The 22,249-nt window shown below is 45.8% G+C and overlaps 1 protein-coding gene across 11 annotated transcripts in view; it reads left to right on the forward strand.

Annotated features, from left to right (window-relative positions):
• The window catches only part of LOC144128182 (solute carrier family 45 member 3-like), a 103,572-nt gene extending 82,356 nt beyond the window's left edge, over positions 1–21,216 (forward strand). For all 11 annotated transcript variants that reach the window (XM_077661320.1, XM_077661323.1, XM_077661321.1 and 8 more), the window contains exons 4-9: positions 4,590–4,748; positions 6,535–6,778; positions 9,306–9,598; positions 11,788–11,896; positions 15,171–15,394; positions 20,417–21,216. In XM_077661320.1, the coding sequence (XP_077517446.1) occupies positions 4,590–4,748; positions 6,535–6,778; positions 9,306–9,598; positions 11,788–11,896; positions 15,171–15,394; positions 20,417–20,641 (1,254 nt within the window). In that variant the 3' untranslated portion in view covers positions 20,642–21,216. The remainder of the gene's footprint in view (positions 1–4,589; positions 4,749–6,534; positions 6,779–9,305; positions 9,599–11,787; positions 11,897–15,170; positions 15,395–20,416) is intronic.
• Positions 21,217–22,249: the final 1,033 nt, after the last annotated feature.

Here is a 22,249-nt window from a genome sequence, read left to right on the forward strand (position 1 = left end):
CTTGCTCCAAAGATACCTTCATGCTGCAGAGTTTATTTCTATCTGCAACCTTAGGATCCCCGGCGTTCATTGCGAATTCTCCGCGGCTCCTTTCAGAGATAATGATGGCTGTTCACCATGGTGCATGATCAACAATCACATGCGCTTGCGAGCCCTCAGACTTAGAGCCGGTTTTGCTGCTGCATGCGTCAGCATTCCCTACCCTGTTTTGATTTCCGCGATAGCGTGAGCGGCGATCTCAAAATGAAAGTGACGTTAGCCTCTCAGAAGTCATGTACACGACAGCTCCGCCTGTGGCTTCGTGGTTTGTGGCGAAAAATACAATTTCATTCCATAACTCTTCCTTTGAAGGCTCCTATTCTCTAAGAACTTCAGGAGCAGCTGGAAATTTGGACGCATCCTAGTTCTTAGCACCAGAGGTGCCACAACACAAATGACTTCGCCTAACGGCGCATCCCACCTGTTAGGATTGCAGGGAGGGGGGGGGGGGGGGCTTTTTGCTCCTCCTGAAAGCACGGGAAGTTGGTACTACCTGCAGGAAATTCTGCACAAGTCCCTCAACATCACCATTCGAGCATAAAGTTTTCAGGACATGTACAGTTAGCCTGGCGTAAAGGCAGAGTCGGCGCTCAATTCAACAAAGAAAACGGCTTCTACCAACAAAATTCTAGCTATAGTATGATTTAGAAGTGAAGACGGCAGAGATAATGAGAACTGGTATGCCGCAAGCTGCCTCGCAAACTCTGGTCACTTACGAAATGGCATTCTCGTGGGCAATTAAACATCAGCTAACGGGTATGCTGAAGCAGGCATTTAATAGAGCGTCACAGTGCATTGCATGATTGCACACGGTTTCGAATACTTATACTGTGCACTGGACCGCGCTTGTACAAGCCAGGAAAGAATCGCATTCATTCGAGTGGAATGGCCAGTTTAGGGAGGCCACTGGATGCTCCCTCCTGCAACGTATCATCGTGAGCGTGACCGTTCTCTTCATACAGCGTGTGCTTGACACTAGTGCAGGAGATGTGGTGGCTAATTAGCCATTCAGTAACATTCTTAGGATTTGGCACAATTGACCTAAGAGTTGTATATTGGTGATCATTCGCGGTTAGTCAGCGATAGGCAAAGTTTTGTAAACATCAAGAACTTCAAATTGGATGCATCGGAGTCTGTATAGTTTCATTGCCAGAAGCGAGGACATGATCGATATCTTTATAATAATATATGCAACCAGGAATAATTGAGCAATAATGACATTGCCGCTGTTGGATTAGCGCTGAAGGAAAGTTGTAACATTTTTATCATATCAATTCCTGCTCATGAAATTGTACAGTAGGAGGGCACCGTTTTTGCTGTTTGTTTTCTTCACGTCCGCCCGAACATTTAATTTGAGCATCTGAAGTTTTGTCTTAATCTCTTCGTGAAAGTGAAGAACAGGCCAGTGACTGCTTCGTAGAACCGGTCAAAGTACAATGTAACAACAATAAAGTTCTTATTAAAAAGTCTCAGCCGCCGCGGTGGCTGAGTGGTTATGGCGCTCGGCTGCTGACCCGAAAGACGCGGGTTCGAACCAGGCCCCGGCGGTCGATTCTAGAGGCCCGTGTACTGTGCAGTGTCAGTGCACGTTAAAGAACCCCAGGTGGTCAAAATTTCCAGAGCCCTTCACTACGTCGTCCCTCATAGCCTGAGCCGCTTTGGGACGTTAAACGCCTGTAAACCATAAACCTCAAAAAGTACTGCTCTGTGATAAGTGGCTGGAATAGGTTTTTGTGTAAAAAGAATACTTCAACATGAAAAATATGTGTTCTTTTTCTTTGAACCACACACCGGAAGTTTACAGCTGACAATGGCTATTTTCACCCACCTCCTATTTTGCCTCTTTCATGCCGCACTCAGGACAGCCTTCACGCCACGTACGTATGAAAGGAAACATAATAAAACTCATCTCAGTCATTTTTTTGGTATTTCGTCGTGTAGTATGCTCTAAGGCACCTTCATAGGCATGCACTTAAGGTAAGACGTTTTCTTGGTCTAGTTTGTTCACGTCGGAGGCTGAAATCAACCATAAGATGAAAGAGCGTCCAACATACACAGCTGATCGGAAGTTCAGCTGAAAATTTTTTGAAAATTTAGCAGTGTGTTCACCTATTTAACCCTTCATACAGCGTACAACCAATGCATACAGAATAGGACACAAATATGAACAGCACGAAATAACACAGTGCACCGTTTGCAGCGAAGTCGAAACGGCACGGTGTGACAAACACCATTCAACGCTTTTTACTGGCTGTCTCTCTAAAGTGTGTCCATTAAGTCTAGCTATGGATGCGCGTATAGAGAGCAGTCTCGTCGCTATTTCAGCGAGAGTGCTTGGTAGCTTGTGAGTAGGAAATAACCCAAGAAGGCATTTTGCCGAGCAGAGCAAGCGCTACGCTTGCCATCGAAAATACTTATTGCACGTTAGTTTCTAGATGAGCCTGATTATCAAGCTGGAATCCGATATGACGTAGGCTTTTCGTGCACGTGACGTTTCCACCCATCATCTGCAAAGTTTATTCCACCACAGGGCAGATGTACCCAGTTGCCCCCTATCACTGCGGTCTTGCGCCAGTTTAACCAAGTCATTTCCTCATATTTTCTCCGTGGTTATGATTTCGTTGGTTCTTTTCAGGTAACAAATTTAGCACAACACTAGAAAGACACAAAGGAGACACACGGGATAAAGCGCTTCCTTTCATTCGTCGGTGGTGCACTAGATTAAGTGTCGTTAGTGTAGCCTTGCTTAGATTTTTCGAATAAAATTCACACATCAGCACTTGTCCCGGTCATGTGTTTTCCTCCCCTATACGTTCACGAGACGTTTATTTGCACATTCTTCAGCAAACTATACACTCTCAATTGTTTTGCAACCACAATACGCTTATTATGGATAACATGGACGAGGACGTACGGAAAAAGACAACGGGTCGTGGCGGAGCTATAAACTAAATCATTATTTAACCAAGACGAGATTTTATGTAGAAACGGAACAGGGTGCCAGCGCAGGAAATGCGAATTCGTATAATTTTTATTTACTTATTTATAGGATACTGTACATCAATTGCCCCAGCAGGAGGTACATATGAAATATATATGAGAACAAAACTCTAGAAAACAGGAATAATAAAAGGAGATAAATGTCTATTTGTCGCCAACTGCTGCCTTCCTGTCAACCTATACATCAGGAATCGAAGCTACAGAAGGCTTGCTAACACAACTTTCTTGCATATTGCTAATAAAATGTTTCTTCTATCTTTTCCTCGCACCAGTACACGTGTTTTATGAAACTTCAGCTTGCAGACAGCTTGTGACAAAAAAATATAAAAATAAAAGAAAATTTGTCATGCATGCGCATTTGCATTGGTAGCGCCCACATAAAGATTCAGTCTGTAGTTGCGCTACGTCCCGTTACTGTGTTTTTCGTTTTCCTTACATGCTCGTCCATTATGTAGTACACACTGAACGCATTCAGGTTAAAAAGATATGCAGTACCAACTCCCGCCATTTCTCACATTTCTCATACATTCCCGCTTTTTGACTTCCAACAGTTCCGCTATTTTTAATCTGCCTCGTTTAATTAACCACAGAGCTGGCACAGTAAGGTAGCACTGGTCTCAAGCCTAGGGGTAGGTTACCACTGGCAGGAAAACCTTAGTAGCTGGGCAGTGACAAATATCTAATTTCATTAGCCCATCTTCAGTGACAACGAGTGACCTGAGCAGCTTCGTAAGTTCATCTACAAATGCTCTTAGAGAGGAGAAGGCGGGAGGCTGGTCGCTGGTGAGAGGTACTGATTCTCTTGACTGTAATGCTGAGGCTAATCTCGTTATTGTCTCTGCCATGCTAATTCGACCTATTCCGAGTGTCACAAAGCAGGAGCCGTTGCAAAATGTAATGCATACGCAAGCCGTTGCAGTTCTGCATTTCTTCACCATTCTTTAGTTGATGTGCAGTGTCAAGTTTAATAGTAAAATCAAACTTCACGCTCTGTTTGACCATTTTGACCAGTCTGTTGATAGCGACGTAGTAAATGTGCAAACACACACCAGGAGACAGCGACGTAGGAAAATGTCATTTACGACAAATACAAATCGACGGGGAAGTGCTCTGGTGCCATGTACCATTCGAGCTCTGCCGTTCACATTAAACTCGATGCGCATCGCCAAGCGTGCCAGCCAGTGCCCCTATAACGCGTACTGTGTTTTGGCAAGCCATCAACCCAACAAATTTGTTGTCGCCTTGAATCATTCAAACCAGTGGATACTGTACTTCGCTGAACAACTGTACTCTCAAAGTAGAAATAATTCCATGGAACTGCGCTTACCTTGGGGTCAAAACAAGAAATTTTCAGTAGGCACTTACAAACTGCAACTGGAGGCCAGCGACTGGCAACTGCTCATAAAAACTACCGCATGGCAACCCTGTGGGCGGTATAATGTATTTTTTCTCCCGTATTCCCCGTCCAGTCACACGTCTTTACAGCAGCTGTCAATATTATGGCGCGACTTGGTTCACCTCGTTTTGTGCACGTTCGTTGCTCTCTCTAGGCGCTGTTGAACCCTTCCCAGTCGCTGCTGTATGACCTTGTGGCTGATGTGGACTTCGGATTCTCCGTCTACTCGTTCACGCTGTCACTGGGAGGCCTCTTCGGTTACCTGCTCAGCGCGCTCGACTGGACTGGCACGGCCCTCGGCTACGCCGGACAGGTGAGCTGGCGAACGCTGGGCTCAGCGCTCAAACGTGCGGCCCTACATGGGAGGAACCAACCCGTTGGAACCGCACAGCATGTCCACGCCGTAGCGCATTTGCTCTCCGAGGTCCGCGTATTGATACGCGGTAAAGTGAAGGGAAACCACACGCAGCCGAAGGCGTATGTTTACCGGACTACTGAGGCAACTTGCCTGCACCAACAGGAGCGCATGTCACAGCCGGTTTCGAGGCCTCCATGTGCACTTTACGGGTATGGGAGATGCGGTGGGTTGTCGGGTGCCTCGATACAACGGCACCCTATAGCATTGTGCTGGGTCCTGTCGCGCGGCTTCCACGTTAAGCAGCACGTCAGGTTTCTTCGCCACTGCGCACAAATCACACGGCTGCACAAGAGTGGAAATGCAAAGGCCTTTGCCTGTCCTCTCGTTCTCCCTCCATGTTTCTTTATTTTTTAAAAATCTTTTATTATGTTACTTCGTTTTTATGCCTATTTTTATTTTTTTTCATATTTCTGTTTTTTTATTTCAATATGTATATAGTGCTTATTAGCTGCTGCTTAATCAACTTTTGCATTTTATTTTATTTACCATACCACTTACGATTGACAGTGCGTGCAGACAACTTACGTCCACAAACCTCCGTATGCAACTTCCGTCCTGGCCACTCATGAGCCAACAAAGGCTTACGCCTTAAAAATGGTTTTCGCTTCCAGCGTGGAGGTAGCTTGGAATAGGAGGCAGAAGGAAATCTAACAACACAACATTCGCACATAGTCAGAATGCTCGTGGCACATCCTAGCACTTATGTTTTTGCCGTCTGCGTGGCGATTAAGAATACGAAGTGGCAGTCCACAAGTACCTGAGAGTAAATATTATGCGAACGAGCTAAGAAACTTTTATACGATGAGGGGTGAGTTAAAAGAGTCTGCTTTTCTTTAAAACAAAAGGTAGTTTCAAAAGTAGTTGGCTATTCCTCTCACGTAGCTTTGACAGTCGAGTAGCTTTGCCCCAACCTGGAATAGCCGGACTACCTTTTTCGATAGTCAAATACATTTCAAGAATGAGGCGGCAGATAGCTCTCAGACGGGGCCGCCCAACAAATGGATTTGAATTGACTGTGGCCATCGGAAATAGCTTGGCTTTGAGGCGAAGTTTCTCAGCTGGTATGATGAGAGAACTCTCTCTAGCCAATAAAAATCACGTTCTGGCGGACCCTGACAATAAATGCCACGTGGGCTAGGGAATGGGCGCTCCCGAAGGCATGCTACCGGTAGTAACTTGACCCAGGTGGGCTTCGGAGTGGGTGTTCTTGATGAGAGGGAGGTATAGCTGTCATCACTCCGCAGGTGCCCCATGAAAGGACGTAAAGAGCATCGAGCTTTAATTATTGTCATTCCCTACATGTCAAATGCCTCGCCCAGTGAACTCTTGTCCTCTGTTAGCTGCAGCAACACTACCTCCCACAAATATCCTGAGCTCTCTTCAGACCTGACTGCACTGTCCTTTGCCGCGTTTACCTTCTTTTGGAATTCGCGGGACTGCCCTAAGAGACCAGTGGTTTTTATGCTTATAAGACTGTTCACTCTATGGATTAGCGTTAATGGAAGGTGGCAGAAAACCAAGTGCGGCCACTGCGATGTGCAAAGTAATGAAGAAAACATCAACATACTCCAATAACGTGTAGAAAAAAGTGGTGCGCACAAGGCATTCGTGGCTCATTTTCGGCCCTGTTACATAACGACGTGTGCATATCGGTGCTGATGGCACACTTTCTACCGTACAGGAACGTGCCGTGTTCCTGCTGATGCTGCTGGCGCTGGGCACTTGCATGACAGTCACGCTCGTCCTCGCCAAGGAGAAGCCCCTGCCTCCGCCTAAAAGCAATGGCAGCGTGGCCAACGGGGACCCGGTGCGCTCGCCGCCTCCGTGCGCGCTCGTGGTGCTTGACAAGGGACTCGCGGGAGGCGGCACCGGAGGCATTCCTGCAGTTGTTTGCAACGGCAATGGTCCGGTTGCGTGTGACCCCGGTAAGTAGCACTGCCAAAGAAGCGCCGCCAAGAGTGTCTAGAGAGAAGGGCTCATAAACATATATGGAGAACGCTCATACAGATTCGTCGCACTGCACTTGTGGCCCATAGTTCAAGCCATTGCTTAGGAGCTGCCATTTCTCAGGAATTTCTGCTTATAAGTAACGGCTTTGCTTAAGCGAATTTCGGCCTGTGGTGTAAGTGTGCCGAAATATTATTCGAAAGCACCAATCTGTGCATCGCCATCCCTAATATGCATGAACGGAAGCCAGCTTTCATATTTTGCAGCAGTAAATCGTAGCCGCTGTCTTATTTCAGAGGAGGTAATTCAAGAATGCGACCGACTTTGTGCTGTCAAAAAAGAAAAGATGAAAATCGTGTTATTCATTTTTTTTGCGTTTCCTTAGCATCAACCAAAGTACTCATCTCCCTTCCTGCTCGGACTCGCGTTGGTTACACTCTGTCCAAGCTATTTCGCCGCAGCAAAGAGCGCTAATACGCAGCCACCACAAACACAGTGTGGAAATTGTGGTCCACGTGGCCTCCTCATGCGTGTCAACGGCACAGCTTAACGATTCATCCTAATGTTCCCTGCTCTACCGCCATGCCGGTGCATTCTGGGTACCAAGATGCTGAAAATTTAAGCATATTTTTTTGGTCTCATGTAGAATATTCCTGCGAACTGGTTTGAGGTCCATTCTTTCGGTGCTCGGGACATCCCAACAGAAAAAGCATGCATGGCCCATCGATGGGCAGACGCCAGGCTATCCATGGCACGAACTCGGCAAACCAGCTCGGGCCGCAGTTGGGGATTGACATTGGCCTTGTACGAGCCGATCACCGCTTACCGACGTCGGACCATGTGCCGCCCAGCGACGAATTACCTTCATCTTTAGCTGTACAAAATACATGAAAAATATTTGCAAAGCCTAATTTGCATTTCCTGTATTATTTAGACACGAAATGAAAAAGAACGGTCTGCACTTATCGCAATGGCATAGTCGTTTGGCCGAAGGCCGACAAATTTACTGGTGTAATCTCAATAATTGGGAGGGTACGGGCGAAGAGATAGTTGTACGGAAATGAAAAATTATTTGCAATGGGAATCTCTTGCTTCTCGTTGAATGAAGTTAAGGCTAAAATTATTCTACTCAATATTTCGCGATAAAACCGGCATAAATCGGGAAATTTGTTTTAAACAGCCCTTTTACGTTTCAAAACGACTTGATCATTCTAGCAAAATTCGAGAGTACCGTGCCAGGGCAAACTTGCTTGCGAATTAATTTTTTGTCAAGACGGTGCAACAGTGGAATCGTTTATCGGAGGTGCAAGTGTGCTCTGTTAATGAAGATGTCCTTTTTGCAAATTTGTAACCCCCCTGCTGTAACGCCTTTGGGCAATGCGGGGTAATTATTGAATACAGAATAAAGAATATTATCACGCTTTCACAAAGACCAATGCTTAACGACAAGCAGATGCGACATGCAGATCAAGCTATAGAAACACTATACAAGCCAGCAAAAGTCATGTAGCACCAACATATGATGCATACATCCACAGGACGAAAAATTCACATGCGCTTATATACTCGAAATCTAAGACCCTGCTGTTGGAGCCGGAGGCTTTTGCACGTTAAGCAATATTTGTTCAGTTCTGGTTCTCTGACGACAAAAACGAGAAATGCATATGAGTGGACTGCGTTGTAAATACCTTCTATTAGAAAAGACATAATAGCCCACTCTGCAATCTTTTTTGCCAATATTATGCGGACATAATTGTAATGAGACTATATTTTCTCAGGCACTACGACTGACCGATGCGCGCTTCGTGAAAGTCTTACTTTTGTATATTTTGAAAACGTTCTGCCAGCTGTTACACGTAAGATCAAGACATGTAGTATTTTGACCAGCGGCTCTGCCCTATTTACGCACAATTCTCTCAAAATTTAGCCGAAGTACTTCGTGGACCGCTGTCGGCCTGTGTTTGCTTGTCTATGCGTCGGCGCCCCATATTTGCTTGCCTACGCGTCGGCGGCTTGTATTTGCGTGCCTACGTGTCGACGGCCAGCTGTTACCAGGCATTTGTCAGCGGTCGGTTGTTTGCCTTTTGCCAGTCATAGGCCGACACAACCGTTGCCCGATGCTGGCCCGAGGTAATTAAATCGACCGAGCACACCGGCTACCAACTCTAGGCCGGCGAGTTACTAGCCATCGGCCAATGGCCAATTTCTCTTCTGATATATGTTCCGCTGCCACGCTGAAGCTTTATGGTTAGGAAAAAGACCTTTAGCATCGTTTTAGCAATGTTCCAGTGCAAAAATATTTGGTATGTTATTCTGGCCTTTATAGAATATGACGATGACTATGCATCAAAAGACATTGTACTTCGCAGAAACAAATCCTGAGGCGGTTGCGAAGCGGAAGGTGCACCCCTTGTGATCTGCGAGAATCGCGAATCAGAGGTGCACTCTTGTTCCTACATGCGTCATTCTTCCATGGTTATAAAATCTCTCTTCGGTATCCTATAGGCACGCCATCGCACAATCACGGCCCGCCTCTCGGTGGCAGTGTCTTCGTCAGTTGGCACCAGAACAACACCAAGACCAAGGCCAGTCCGGCCAAGGTGCTGCGCACTCTGTCCTCGGCACTGCTGGTGATCGTGTGCGACGCCTTCTGCCGGGTGTTCGTTGTGCTTCCTGCGCGTGCGACTTCCTGCCTGGCCAGGGTTCCAAGCAGCCTGCGGCGGCTGTTCCTCTTCCAGCTGCTCGCCTGGATGGCACTGATGGCGCACTACGTCTACTTCACAGACTTCACGGGTGAGGTAATCCAATTGCACTTTATCCCAACCTTATTTCGCTCTTCATTCTCTGCGCAGCCTGACTGAAAAACGCCGGTACGGTTTCACACTCTGCTTAAGAATTCCCCATTTCCCACTAACGAGAAGAAGCCCTTGAGTCAGTTCCATTCCTCAAGTCAAATGCAACCTCTTTTTTACATGCTCACCTGATTAATGAGCATGGTTTTTACTTCCTGCTTTTTATCACAACACTTCATTTTAAGTTGAAGCATGCCACCTTTAGTGCGGTAACATTAGAAGGCCCATGGGGCCAAAATACATTGGCAGCCATAAAATTCGGTTATTGGCTGGAGGAAGGTGATGTCACTACGACAGCCCAGTCCCATTGACCGCAGGGAAGTGACATCACAAGACGAAAGCATTACTACTGGCTACAGTGAGTGACATCAGCAGACTGGAAGTGACGTCGCTTGCGGTAATTACATTAACAGCTGCTAATGCCATCACACTGCCAACACATAATGGCCCCATGAATTTTTTAACTGCGCTTCCTTTATAGTTGAAATATGTCAGACTGGCTAGCTGAAATTTTTAGTGCCCTTTACGCATTCACATAAACTAACTTAGAGGCTGTCTAGTGGCTTTTTGTGCATGTTTGTTTTAGTGTTCATATTTGTTTAATCTTGCAGGTTTTTAACACTTCAATTTGCTTCGAGCGGCTCTCTAAATTGCGTGGCTGTGTCCTACATGTGTTCTTTCATTGTTCAGTCTGTTACAAATATATTCAATCTAATAGTTTTTTAATGTGTAAGCAGATATACCAAATTAAATATTTTTTGCTAAAAGGACAATTGCAAAAATAGTTTTTACTATGCGGTGACCAGAATGCAAGGGAAATGTAAATGCAAGGACATGCGAGCATAATGCAAATGGCTATTGCTGCTTAGTTTAGGCTTCGCAGAAATATTCAGTCTTCATTCACGTGGTTGCCCGTTCTGGATGCCGCACATAACTATGCCCCGTGACCGGGAAATATATGGTCATCATTGTCAGGCAGCAATCAGCCTCACTACTTGATGCAATGCCATTTGTTTAGTCATTGCCACTATTAAGCATGTATAGGCTGCAATGTTTCTTAATGGTGCATAAAATAAGCAACAGGGGCTATCATGTGCCAAACTGGTGGTTAAAAATATGTGCCTTTGTTGGTTAAAGTGTGGAATATAGTTTAAAACATTAATTTTTAATTTTATGCATGTTAGAAAAGGCTAAGGAATGACAAAATAAATGAAGAATGATTTCTTTTAAAGTTTTCACATGTAAAAGAATGCACTGCACTGTAGTAAATTTCCTGAAATCTTGAAATGTAGGTTTTTGTTTTGCAAATCTGAATTTTCCTGTGGCATATGTGTGCCCAGTAAGAAGGTGGCTTAGAATCGCCTAAAAAAGTACGTGTTTACATTATTTATATCACATCTGCACCTTGACTGCTTTCATAGAACAAATTTTGTTGTTTAGCATTTTACTCTGTTATGTTTCTTTCCTTGTTTACAGTGCATGTAATGAATAAGATTTTGGTATGGTATGTTAATGTTTGCATTATTTCAGTATAATGAATGAGCATTGCAGATCTTTCCAATGTTTCAACTTGACACAAAGAAGCATATTTTTGTGTCCATGTATTGTAGCTTCTCTCATATTTTTTTATGTCACCTAGCGAAGGAATTAACTCCAAAAATAAGCTTAAGCAGTGTACATAAATGATACTGCATCTAATGTTCTGAAAGTACTTTTCAGCAGTAGAACAGATAGGAGACTCTAAAAGCAGATGTGAATCTCTACAATTTTTTTCCTTTCGATCGTTCCTGCTACACAAATCGTGTGTGTAACAGTCGATTTTTGCATTTTTCCTTCAAGGTTATACACTTTTAAACAGCAATAGTGAAGTAATCTCCTCTACTACTTGCTCACTAGCAGTAATCACAGCACACCAATAATTAATGATGTGGCTTTCACCCTGCCATGAACAAGGCTTTCTCCAAGCATTTCGTTTTCAGTACGATTTTAATCAGTGCTTCTCTTACATAAATGTCGGAGCAACAGCGCTATTTTACTGCATCGATGGAGTTCCCATATCATGATGTGGAGAATGTCTCTTGTGTCAGTAAATAGTAATCACGCACATTTACAATATGGCTTTTTCCTTTGGCTAGGTGGTTTACCATGGAAGACCTGAAGAGTCTGCCAGTAATGATGACCGCTCGCGCTACGACCATGGAGTTCGAGCTGGCTCCTGGGGGCTACTAGTCAACTGCATCGCTTGTGAGTATTTTGATTAAATACGAGGTCCTTCTCCCATTTTAGATTTAGGGGCATAATAGGCTGCTTCAGGAGTTGGCTTAACAAGGGCTTCGAAACTGCTTAATAATACAAAATAGTCTTGTATATCAGAAGCTAGACAACTCGAGAAATTCTCAGTGCTCATTAGTGCTTTTGGCTTGTTTGACTATTAGCAAGGAGGTTTGAGCACATGAAAATTTGGTCGAAGCTTTCAATGAAGACTCCATTCATTACATTGTCCGTTCTCTTCTCGGCAACAGTGCTGACTGTATGCCATATACAGGCATTCATTTTGCACATATGTAAAACCTCACCATGCACTGGTTAAAACTTCTAGTGCTGATTTGTTAGAAACCATGTTCTAGTGGAGCAGATAGGTTAACACCTTTGTGATTATTCCTGAACAAAAGTCGAGAGTCGAAACATTATTCAGCATTGCGTTTTCATTTGTGCTGTCAGTACATTAAAAATCCTGCAGCTTGGGATTGCAAATTCTCGCCCTCAGTGGTCACTGTAAGATGACAAACACAAAAATGCATTCAATATTCAGCAAGAAGACACGCAACTGAGAGTGCATTGTGGGGAGGGTGTTCTTTGCACAAGGATAGTTAAAAGAGAGAGAGAGAGAAACAACTTTATTGTAACACCAGTCAATGAACGCCAGGAGAGAAGTCCATCTCCCCTGTCGGCCCTAGCCGTCGGCCGGGATCCCTTGGGATACAGCAGCAGCAAGAGCTTGACCGATGATGTCTTGCTGGACGTTGGGGTCTGGGCTGCGGAGCAAAGCCTCCCAGGATTCTATAGTGCGTGAGGTATCATATTTAGCCGGGCACGTCCACACTATGTGGACCAAATTTGCTGGCTGATCGCAAAATTTGCACTTTGACCTGAATACTGTAGGATGCCACTTGCTGTAGAGTACTGGGTTGGGAAAAACCCCTGTCTGTAATTTCCTCCAAAGAACCTCCTCTTTTTTATTGAGCGTTTTGTCCGCTCCCGGATAAATCTGACGATTTAGTCTGTAGTATTGTGTGATTTCCTGGTATGCGCGCATATCCTCTGTGCTGTTTGTACTTCCAGAGATTTGGGAAATCCCAGGGGTCGACCGGTAAGTGAGACCTCGGGCGACCGAATGAGCCTCCTCGTTCCCTTCAAGTCCTTGGTGAGCTGGTGCCCAAACGAGCAGAACTAGTTCTCTGGGTCCTCCTTCCCTGCTTAATATACGGATGGCAGTACTTGCAACCAGTGGCGCTTGTCATACCATGGCAAGCAAGGTGTTATCGCTATAAGCACTCGGCCATTGTTCCTTGTCAGTATGATCATTTGTGGTTGGAACTGCTCACCTGCAATGCAGCTTCAGAGAACAAGAGCATTTACCATGGTTCTTGAAATTCAAAGCCTTCTTTGGTTTAGTCGGTTCCAGTATAAAAGTCGTGTGAGGTGGAACTGAATGCTGCAAAAATAAAGCCACTTTCGCTTTTCCATAAAGTTTAGACAGCTTACAGTGGACATGACCACACTGTTAAAGGGACTATGCAATAAATTAATTGAGATTACGTAAAACAGACAAGAGATAGGCATTCGATCACTCGTCACCCCAGTGCAAGAATTTTTGAGCTAGCATCAATAACAGCGAAGATATAGACGATTAAAAATTACGCTCCTCCTCTCCCCCCTCAACTCGTATACGAGGAGCACCAGAAAAAAATAAAGAGAACAGCTCTGGGACTGGGCACCGCCCATGAACACGCCATCCGCTGACGTTTGTTTTGCAACTTCCGGTTGTCGCTCCTAGCCCCCCAGTAGCAGCGTCGGCAGTGTGGCGGCATCTCTCTGGTCTCTTCTTCTTCCTGGATTGTGGCGCGCGTCGGGTTTCTTTGCTTGTCATGTGTGGTAATTAGCAGTAATAAACCTGGACCTCGAGGTGCGACTGCTCGCTTTTACGGCCGCGATGGGCATCGAGCCCTATGCGTGCCCACGAAGAGCCGTGCGAGTGGCTCCGGAACTCCTGACAGAAGGGGGCGGCAGAGGAAAATTGAAACCATATGCGCGAAGGCAATGCCCTGGCTCGCGCTTGCCCGAGAGGCTCGCGCGGCGGCACGAGCAGACGATTTTCACGGCTACCGGAAGTGTGTCCGTGACGTCGTGGCTGCCGTGGCTCCAGCGAATGAGAGCGTGAGGTGGCCTGGTGACGTCATGGTACAGTGATGTCTTTGTTCCATGATTTTAGTTCCAAAATTGGTCACTACGAGTACACCAATCGCCCCACGAATTTTGAAAAACACGGTTTTTAAAAGTTCATAATAAATTGCCGGCTCAGTTCTGAAGGCTCATACTTGGTGTGAATGCTTCTTAGCATCATTTCTAAGCATTGAAAACATTTACAAGTGACTTTTTATTCGTTGCATAGTACCTTTAACAGGGAAGGAATGTGCGAGCGCTTGCTGGAAAGGATTAAAAAGGAATGTGTATTTTTCTTCTTTCTATCATTTTCATTGGGTGAGCCTCTTGCGAATGAGGTCAGTTGTAGTTTAGATTAGGCCTCAGTGGGTTTGAGGATCATTGGCTTCCATTTCTAGAAAGATGCTCCGCAGCAAGAAGTGTGTGTGTTCACCACTGCCAAGATCGGCACTGTCACCATTTGAGGGATAATGCAGAACATGGATTGCAACATCAGTTTCCATGATGGAAACGAGAATTTCACAACGGAGTTTATATGACATTAGTGGCACAAGCAAAGCTTTAGCAAAGTGCATGGCTAATGTGTTTTTGGTCTGCATGAGGTGGGGAAAAAGACCCAGTTATCTCAAGCATTTCTCCTCAGAAAAGTCAAACCCGAGAAGAGGTGAAGGCTTTTAATTCTTTGTAGAAAAACGTGTAGAAAGGCGATGGAATTCTAGTGGCTGTTGGAATCAATCCTTGCACCTCAAGGTGGATGTTCGAACAGAAAAAAAAGAGGAAGGGATTAAACCTGCCCATTGTTGGATGTAAATTGATGCGTGAAGGTGGTGTTAGCTGCTCAACACATCGCCTTTAAGATTGTTCACTCGGACCTAATAGGGCAGCAAATACCAAGTGACTTCCAACGCTGCTTTTGTCTGGTGACGGCTGATGGACGGGGCTCTGCAACACTACAAGAACTTGGTTGGCGCCGTGTGTTGAGTGCTCAAAACCATGCTGCAAGAACAGCTTGCTGCAACAGTTTGTCAATGTGTGTTTAATTGTTTTTGAGTTGTTTATCTATTCTCTTTCGCAGCGTCGGTGTACTCGCTGTGTGTCCAGTGGCGAGTCACGAGTCGCTTTGGCCAGCGATTCGGCCTGCTGCTGGGCATGGGCACCTTCGCCATCGCCATGCCCGGACTGCTGATATTCACCGACGTGGCCAGCATGCTATCGCTATCGGCCATGACGGGCATCGCGGCAGCAGCCCTCGACTCCATTCCATACGCCCTTGCCTGCCTCTACTGTGAGAACAGCCAGGTAAGCCAACAAGTGTTTGTAAGGCTTACATTTTAAGTAGCGACCAAGTCTTATCTTGTTCTTGCTTACTGTACTGTCCAGAACTGAGCTATGAGCCGTTCGACAGTTCAAAGGTATGATTCCTTTGGACAAATCTCGCTCCATGAAGTTCATGTCGGCTAATCTTGCTATTTCCTGGAACAGTCACCAATGTGAACTATAACACCATTGTTCCTTATTATGGTTTAAAGGACAAAAAGCCTAAGCGTGATGTTTAATTAGAACATTTGGGCAAGACCACCCACAACCTGCATAGCCTACAGCATAAAATTCTACTGTCACCCCAAACCATCAGTATTCATTATTTTCACTTACAGTAAAAATCTTATTATATGAGATGCTCGGTTCATACGACGAGAATTCAATGGCTGGATTAAAAAATGTGGAGATTTAAAAGGGTGATTGATGCAGAATCGAGTTGTAATCACTTTGAACATTGTGTTAACGATGCTTCATAAAGATTAGCCTAAAATGCCAATCCGATTGGGCGTGCACTTTCTACTCAGTTTTCCTCGGGGCGTGGAGGCAGAGGAGATAGCAGTCACCCTAGCCATTACTTGGAAAACAGAAACCTCGATACAACAAATTATGACTGCTTTGCAAGAAGCGTACAGAACATACAGCAAGGGCAGAATCTCAACCATTGCATATAAAATTCTAAAAATGAGCAGGAAGAGCCTCAGGCACGTCACACTAATATGGAAGCCAGGTCACGAGTAAGCTCAGGGAAAGTTGTACATAAACAGCAGTGTTTGAGCGCATGTGAACTGAGTAGATCGAGTCCGAGACGACAGGGTGCTAACGGTATGGCATAATCATCGAACTCTACAGAGAGGCTAAATGAACTTATTCACTACCACACAAGAAAATTACCAAGGGACAATCTTTGACATAAAGACAGCTGCAGACTAGTACCTATTCATTTCTCGGTCTCCTAAACAAAATACACCCATTTGTATACATTAAAAAATGCCCACCATGCGGTGACTACCCCTTCACAGCATAAACATGCCCAAAAACAAGGGCTGGCCCAATTGACCGCAACCATACTTGATAAGTGGGAGGCTGCGCTGATCAGCATGAATCTTGAAAACCAGGCCCGGCTGATCGAAAGTGCAGAGTGGATCGACGGCTCAAGCTGTTGGCGCCCTGAACTGAGGGTCACTTCTATAGGAAGACAACCATATATTTTCTCAATAAAGTTCTTCTCTCACTCGCTTACTCGAGATGTGCTTTGACAGGCAGGATTATGGGCCATGCGGGCTTTGTATATCTAACAATTCCTGCGGCTAAGCTTCAGGATTTTTACCTTATGCTTCCCCATGGATTTTTTGCCTTAGTGTCCTAAACATTACCCTCCGTCATATGCCTGAGGAAGCCGATCCAGTAAGGTCATGTTATGCTTTAGCATGAGTTGTGCACTTGGTGGAAGCGGCTCAATATTTGGCACAAGGGGACCATGTACCGCAAGGCAGACTTTGTAGACAGTAATGTGTAGTGGAAACAGGCGGGCTTTGAATTAACTGTTGGAGGCTGATGTGATGTTACATATAAAAGCCAAATGTATTTTGTGCTTTAATCTGTCTTCAGAATCGCAGGAAGGTCTCGTAGGATATTTCAGACTCTTTTGATGCCAATTTATACCGACAGCTCAAAACGCCTATAATTCAACTCTTCTCTCGTGCGCCTCGCACAAAAGTCTATTCAGCCTTTAAGTGCTTACGTGCCGTGACAGCTGTATGCAAGTCTACAAATCATCAAAGGAAAGGCAGAGAATGAAAAAAGTTGTTTTAATAAAAATAGAGATTTTAGCAGCATGTAAAAACGGGTAATGTAGAGGCTTGGATGAGTTCATGGCAGATCATTCTTGAAACAGCACAAACAAGACAAGGATGCAAGAACAGATGTACACACGAACGTTGACTTAGAGCAAATTTTATTGGTTTATGGTTTATGGGCGTTTAACGTCCCTAAGCGACTCAAGCTATGAGAAATGCCGTAGTGAAGGGCTCCACAAATTTCGACCACCTGGGGTTCTTTAACGTGCACTGACATCGCACAGCACACGGGCCGCTAGAATTTCGCCTCCATCGAAATTTGACCACCGCGGCCGGGATCAAACCCGCGTCTTTCGGGCCAGCAGGCGAGTGCCATAACCACTCAGCCACCGCGGCGGCTACCAAAATTTTATTGCGCAGGGGCCAACTTACACAGGGGACTTGTGGCACAGCATTCGCCTTGCATTTGGGAGTAGCTGGGTTCAGTCCCCAGTGCCACCGGGTACTCACCGGTTTTCTAATGGGTATAAAATTTCCCTGGCCTGGTGCTCAACTTTTCTCTGATGAAATGCTGAGAAAAAGGTCTTAAAACTGTTTCGCTGAGGAGTCAGTGATCGTTTTGTCTTCAAACAACTTACAGCCACCTCGAGCAGTAAAGTTCACTTGTGGGCTTTTTTGGCAGCACGCCCCAACTGCCTGCTTGCTGAGCGTGCTGCAACTTTAGTGCCCGAGTGCATTGGAGTGTGATATTCTGCAATGTTCCGAGTACGATATTTTTAGTGCTTTGATTCTATGAGTGATGATTGCTGGGTTTGTGTTTTTTGTGCTGTTTGGGCATACTTTGCTCGAATAAACTTCTGATGAGAGTTAGCGCCTGTCCTTGGGTATCTCTTTTTCATCCACGTGTAACCATCGCACTTTTTCAGCAACAATGCAGCTGTTGCTCGGTTTTTAGAATTAATTCGAGGGCCATTTGCTCGTAGTCCTCCTGAAGCAAGCTTATTTGCTGTTGGTCGGCAGTAGCGGACGTTTCCCACTCATGACTGAGGTCCAGCACTGCCTTTGCTGATAAGCTGGTAACTGAAGCAGTGTGTCTTGTGAGCCAGACATTGACCATGGCTATCACGAATCAGCAAGACCATTTTATCAAAGAAAGGGCCACCTCTCTTTGCTGAAAAGTTCTTGCTGAAAATTATGCACGAATTACTCCAGTGTTACTCATGGATCATATTCTTGGCCTTTCAAGTGCACATGCCTCACACCATCTCTCTTTCTCAAGCATGACTCTTATGAAATACCGTATAAACGCGTGTAAGGGCCGCACCCATGTAAGGGCCGCACCCCGTATTCCCAAAGGAAATAGTTGAAAAAAAAAAAATCCGTGTAAGGGCCGCACCCAAACTTTCCAGGAAACACGCAAGAATAGCCTTCGAAATACATGCGCACAGGAGCTTCGAGGTGCACCCATGGATGGCGCCCGAGGCCGCGGGTCATCATCATCATCTTTTCTTCTGCCGCGAGCATCTGCTACTGTACTTCCGCTATCCGTATCGGCATCGGTATCGCCAGGTCTAACTTTGTTCTGTTCTGGCTGTCAAAGCATGCGTTTTTTGGTGGTTGTGTTAGCGTGGTCGCTCGGCATAGTTGTTGCTCTCGTGCGCTGTCGTTCTTCACTTTTTCATGAACTGCCTCCGAGCATTGTCACTGTTGCACGATGGGCAAGCACCTCAACAGCTACACGGCGGGCTTTAAACTGAAAGTAGTGGAGTTCGCTCTCGAACACGGCAAGCGTGCCGCGGGCAGAAAATTTGACATGGACGAGAAGTGTGTCCGACGGTGGTGCGGACAAAGGGATGCGTTGAAGAATACCAGCTCCAAAAAGCGCGCTTTCCGAGGCAAGCCATGCAAATTTCCTGAGCTAGAAGAAGAGCTGCTATGCTATTCAATGGAAGTGCGGAACAACGGCTACGCGTTGACAACGGACATGCTGCGCGTGAGGGCACAAGCCTTGGCGCGTGCTAAAAGCATACCGCACGAGGACTTCAAGGCTAGTGCCGGCTGGGTACGAAGATTTCTGAAGAGGAAGGGCCTATCATTTCGGCGAAGGACCACGCTGTGCCAGCGGCTGCCCCCCGACTACACCGACAAGGTGCTCAGCTTTCAGAAGTATGTCATCGGTCTGCGTCGTGAGCACAACTATATATTTTCGCGGATAGCGAACGCTGACCAGACCCCCGTGTGGTTCGACTGTCCCGAGAGCTGCACAGTTGAACTGAAAGGAAAGAAGAGTGTTTTCGTGCGGACAACCGGCGCGGAGCGCCAACGGTGTACCGTTATGCTGTGCGGCACCGCGGACGGGCGGAAGCTGCCCCCCTATGTCATCCTGAAAAGAAAAACGATTCCTAAAGGCGTTTTCCCTAAGGGAATTGTAGTTCGCGACCAAGAAAAGGGCTGGATGGACGATGAGCTTGTGCTCGACTGGGTAAAAAGCATTTGAGAGAAGCGCCCAGGCGCCATGCTGGCCCGACGATCGCTCCTCGTCTTGGACAGCTTCCGTGGTCACTTGACGGGTAGGGTTAAGGAACGCCTGCGCGGTATCCGCACAGACATGGCCGTGATACCGGGCGGCCTCACCGGCATGCTGCAAGCCCTGGATGTAAGCGTCAATCGGCCTTTTAAGGTTGAATTTCGAAGGCTGTATTCGGAATGGATGGCCAATGGCAATCACAACGAGACGCCGGCAGGGCTGCTTAAGAGGGCACCGCTCGTGACTGTGCTTGGATGGATTTTGTCCGCGTGGAATTCCGTGTCGACCGACATTGTAACCTGGAGTTTCAAAGTGACCGGAATTTCAAACAGTTTAGACGGGACCGAAGACGACTTTCTGTGGGCTGAACATTTACCTGAACACAGCACCAGCTCGGAGTCTGAAGACTCCGTGAGTGATGCCTGAACTGTAAATAAATGTCGCGCATTCCAGATTGGTTTGCTTTCACTTGAAAAAAAAAATTTTTTTCGAAAATCGCGTGTATGAACCGCACCCCGAAATTTGCCCCCCGAATCTGGGAAAAAAAGTGCGGCCCTTACACGCGTTTATACGGTACATACACCATAGTGACGCTGGGCAGAAGAAGGCATTACATGCTTCTAGTGCAGCGTACAAGTGAATTTAAACTTCACCCCTGTCTTTTCTATTAATTCGCAGGAGTACTTCAAGGGGTCCCGGTACATTCCAGGCGTGGGTCAATGCCTGGCGCTGCTGGCCACGGCCGAGTACTTGTCCCAAGTGCTCTTGACGCTCTTCATGGGTTACATCTTCTCGACCACACACACCGTTGCCTCGTACGTTGTTGTGGCCGTCGTGTGTGCCCTGGCTTCTTTCTACGCGGCCACTTTCGTTGTGTGCCCATCACCCAAGGACGCGTCGTGACACCACTAGCAGCATCTCGCTGCAGCACATGATTCAATCCGTTACGCAAGAGATGGCTCTGCAACGGTGGGAGTGCCTCAAGAAAAGAAAAAAACTATCCCCTCCGTTTCAGGTTTTGTGTTGACCAGCGTAACAGTGTGCATGGCTCGACGGACTATGCTGGAAGTGAAAGACTTGTTTTCCTCGTGCGGGGCTTGCCACCAACACCGCCACTCCATTCTCTGAACCGTCCAGCCTTCAGATCTCTGGCCATTCAAAATCGCAGCCGAGAATGGACATGAGTATCACGCTTCTTGATGATGATGGTCATGATAAACCTCATTGTCGCGCCTCTTTATATACATGGAAAAAGAATATGCAAGGAGGATTTGTAGAATAGTACATTTGCAGTTTAAATGTATATGCAAGAAAGGAAGCATTACAGCATTTTATAAGCGTTTTTGCTAAGTAGAAGGTGCCATTTTCAGAGGACATCTGGGAATATGGTCGGGATGGTTAATTGCATCTGTTCCCACTGGTGGCTGTGCCTCCAGCTATGAATTGCTGTTTATAAATGAACATGTGTATGTTGCAAAGCGCTGCTGCTTGGTGAACGTAAATGTTCAAATTTATGCTTTTGAGGCAATGCTATCAGTTTTAACTCGTGCACTGTGAGTCATTTTGCAGCATTGTAAGGTGGGAAAAAAAAAATCTGGGGCCTTCCTCAATCCTCAGATTTCCAACACACTAATTGTGCCCGTGCTACGTTACGCTAAGTTGAGGACTCCTGCTCTTGTTCCATGGATTGTGCAGTTCCAGTTCTCAAATAGTGTTGTGCTGGCATTAAATGCCAGATTTGTGTAAGCATGGTCTGAAGCACACAAAGATGCATGTGCCAAACATATGATGGCATATACCCCAAAGTCGTAGGGGAGACTTTCTTTATAACCACAGGCAGCTGTTATGTGGAACTCCTGAAAAATATCGGCTGCTACTAAGGCCTTATTATTTGAAGCATTGAGGTGGAAGATGCTCTCCACACTTTTAGCATATATGATCTGATAGTAACTTGTAGCAAATTATAACTGTTATATAACATTTTATTTAGGGATAAGATTCTACCACTCAAAGGCGGAGTGCGCTTCCGCAAGCTCGTGTTTTCAGAATAGTATGTGCTTGAAGTGTTCTACAGGCTTCCAGCAAAAAGATGTCTGTGATATAAGCGACAAGCTACCACCAACCCTGCTGCCCTCTTCTGCATAATGTTCTTACGTTTTGTTTACTCGTTATCATTGCAGAAGACTGAACTTTGGCGAGTTGCTCAACGTTGTTTTTATTTTTCCATGTTTTGCTGAGGGATTTGAAAGTATTTATGTGCATAATTTGAAATGCTCAAGTGTATTATTGGGGAAAATAAAATAAAAGAGCTCTCCTTTTAGTGGTTACAAAAAATAGCCTCTTGAAAAATCTCTAGCACTAAGCATGGGAGGCTAGTCTCCACACCATACGCGCCGTGTTTCGCAGCTGCCACGTACTGTCAAACTTTAGGGGGCTCATGGATGCGTTGAGCATGATTTGTGGTCGCGATTTAAAACAGCTGGTTTCCAGGTTTTCTTCACTGTGTAAGTA

The sequence above is a fragment of the Amblyomma americanum genome, chromosome 4, assembly GCF_052857255.1.
Source record: "Amblyomma americanum isolate KBUSLIRL-KWMA chromosome 4, ASM5285725v1, whole genome shotgun sequence".
NCBI lineage: Eukaryota > Metazoa > Arthropoda > Arachnida > Ixodida > Ixodidae > Amblyomma > Amblyomma americanum.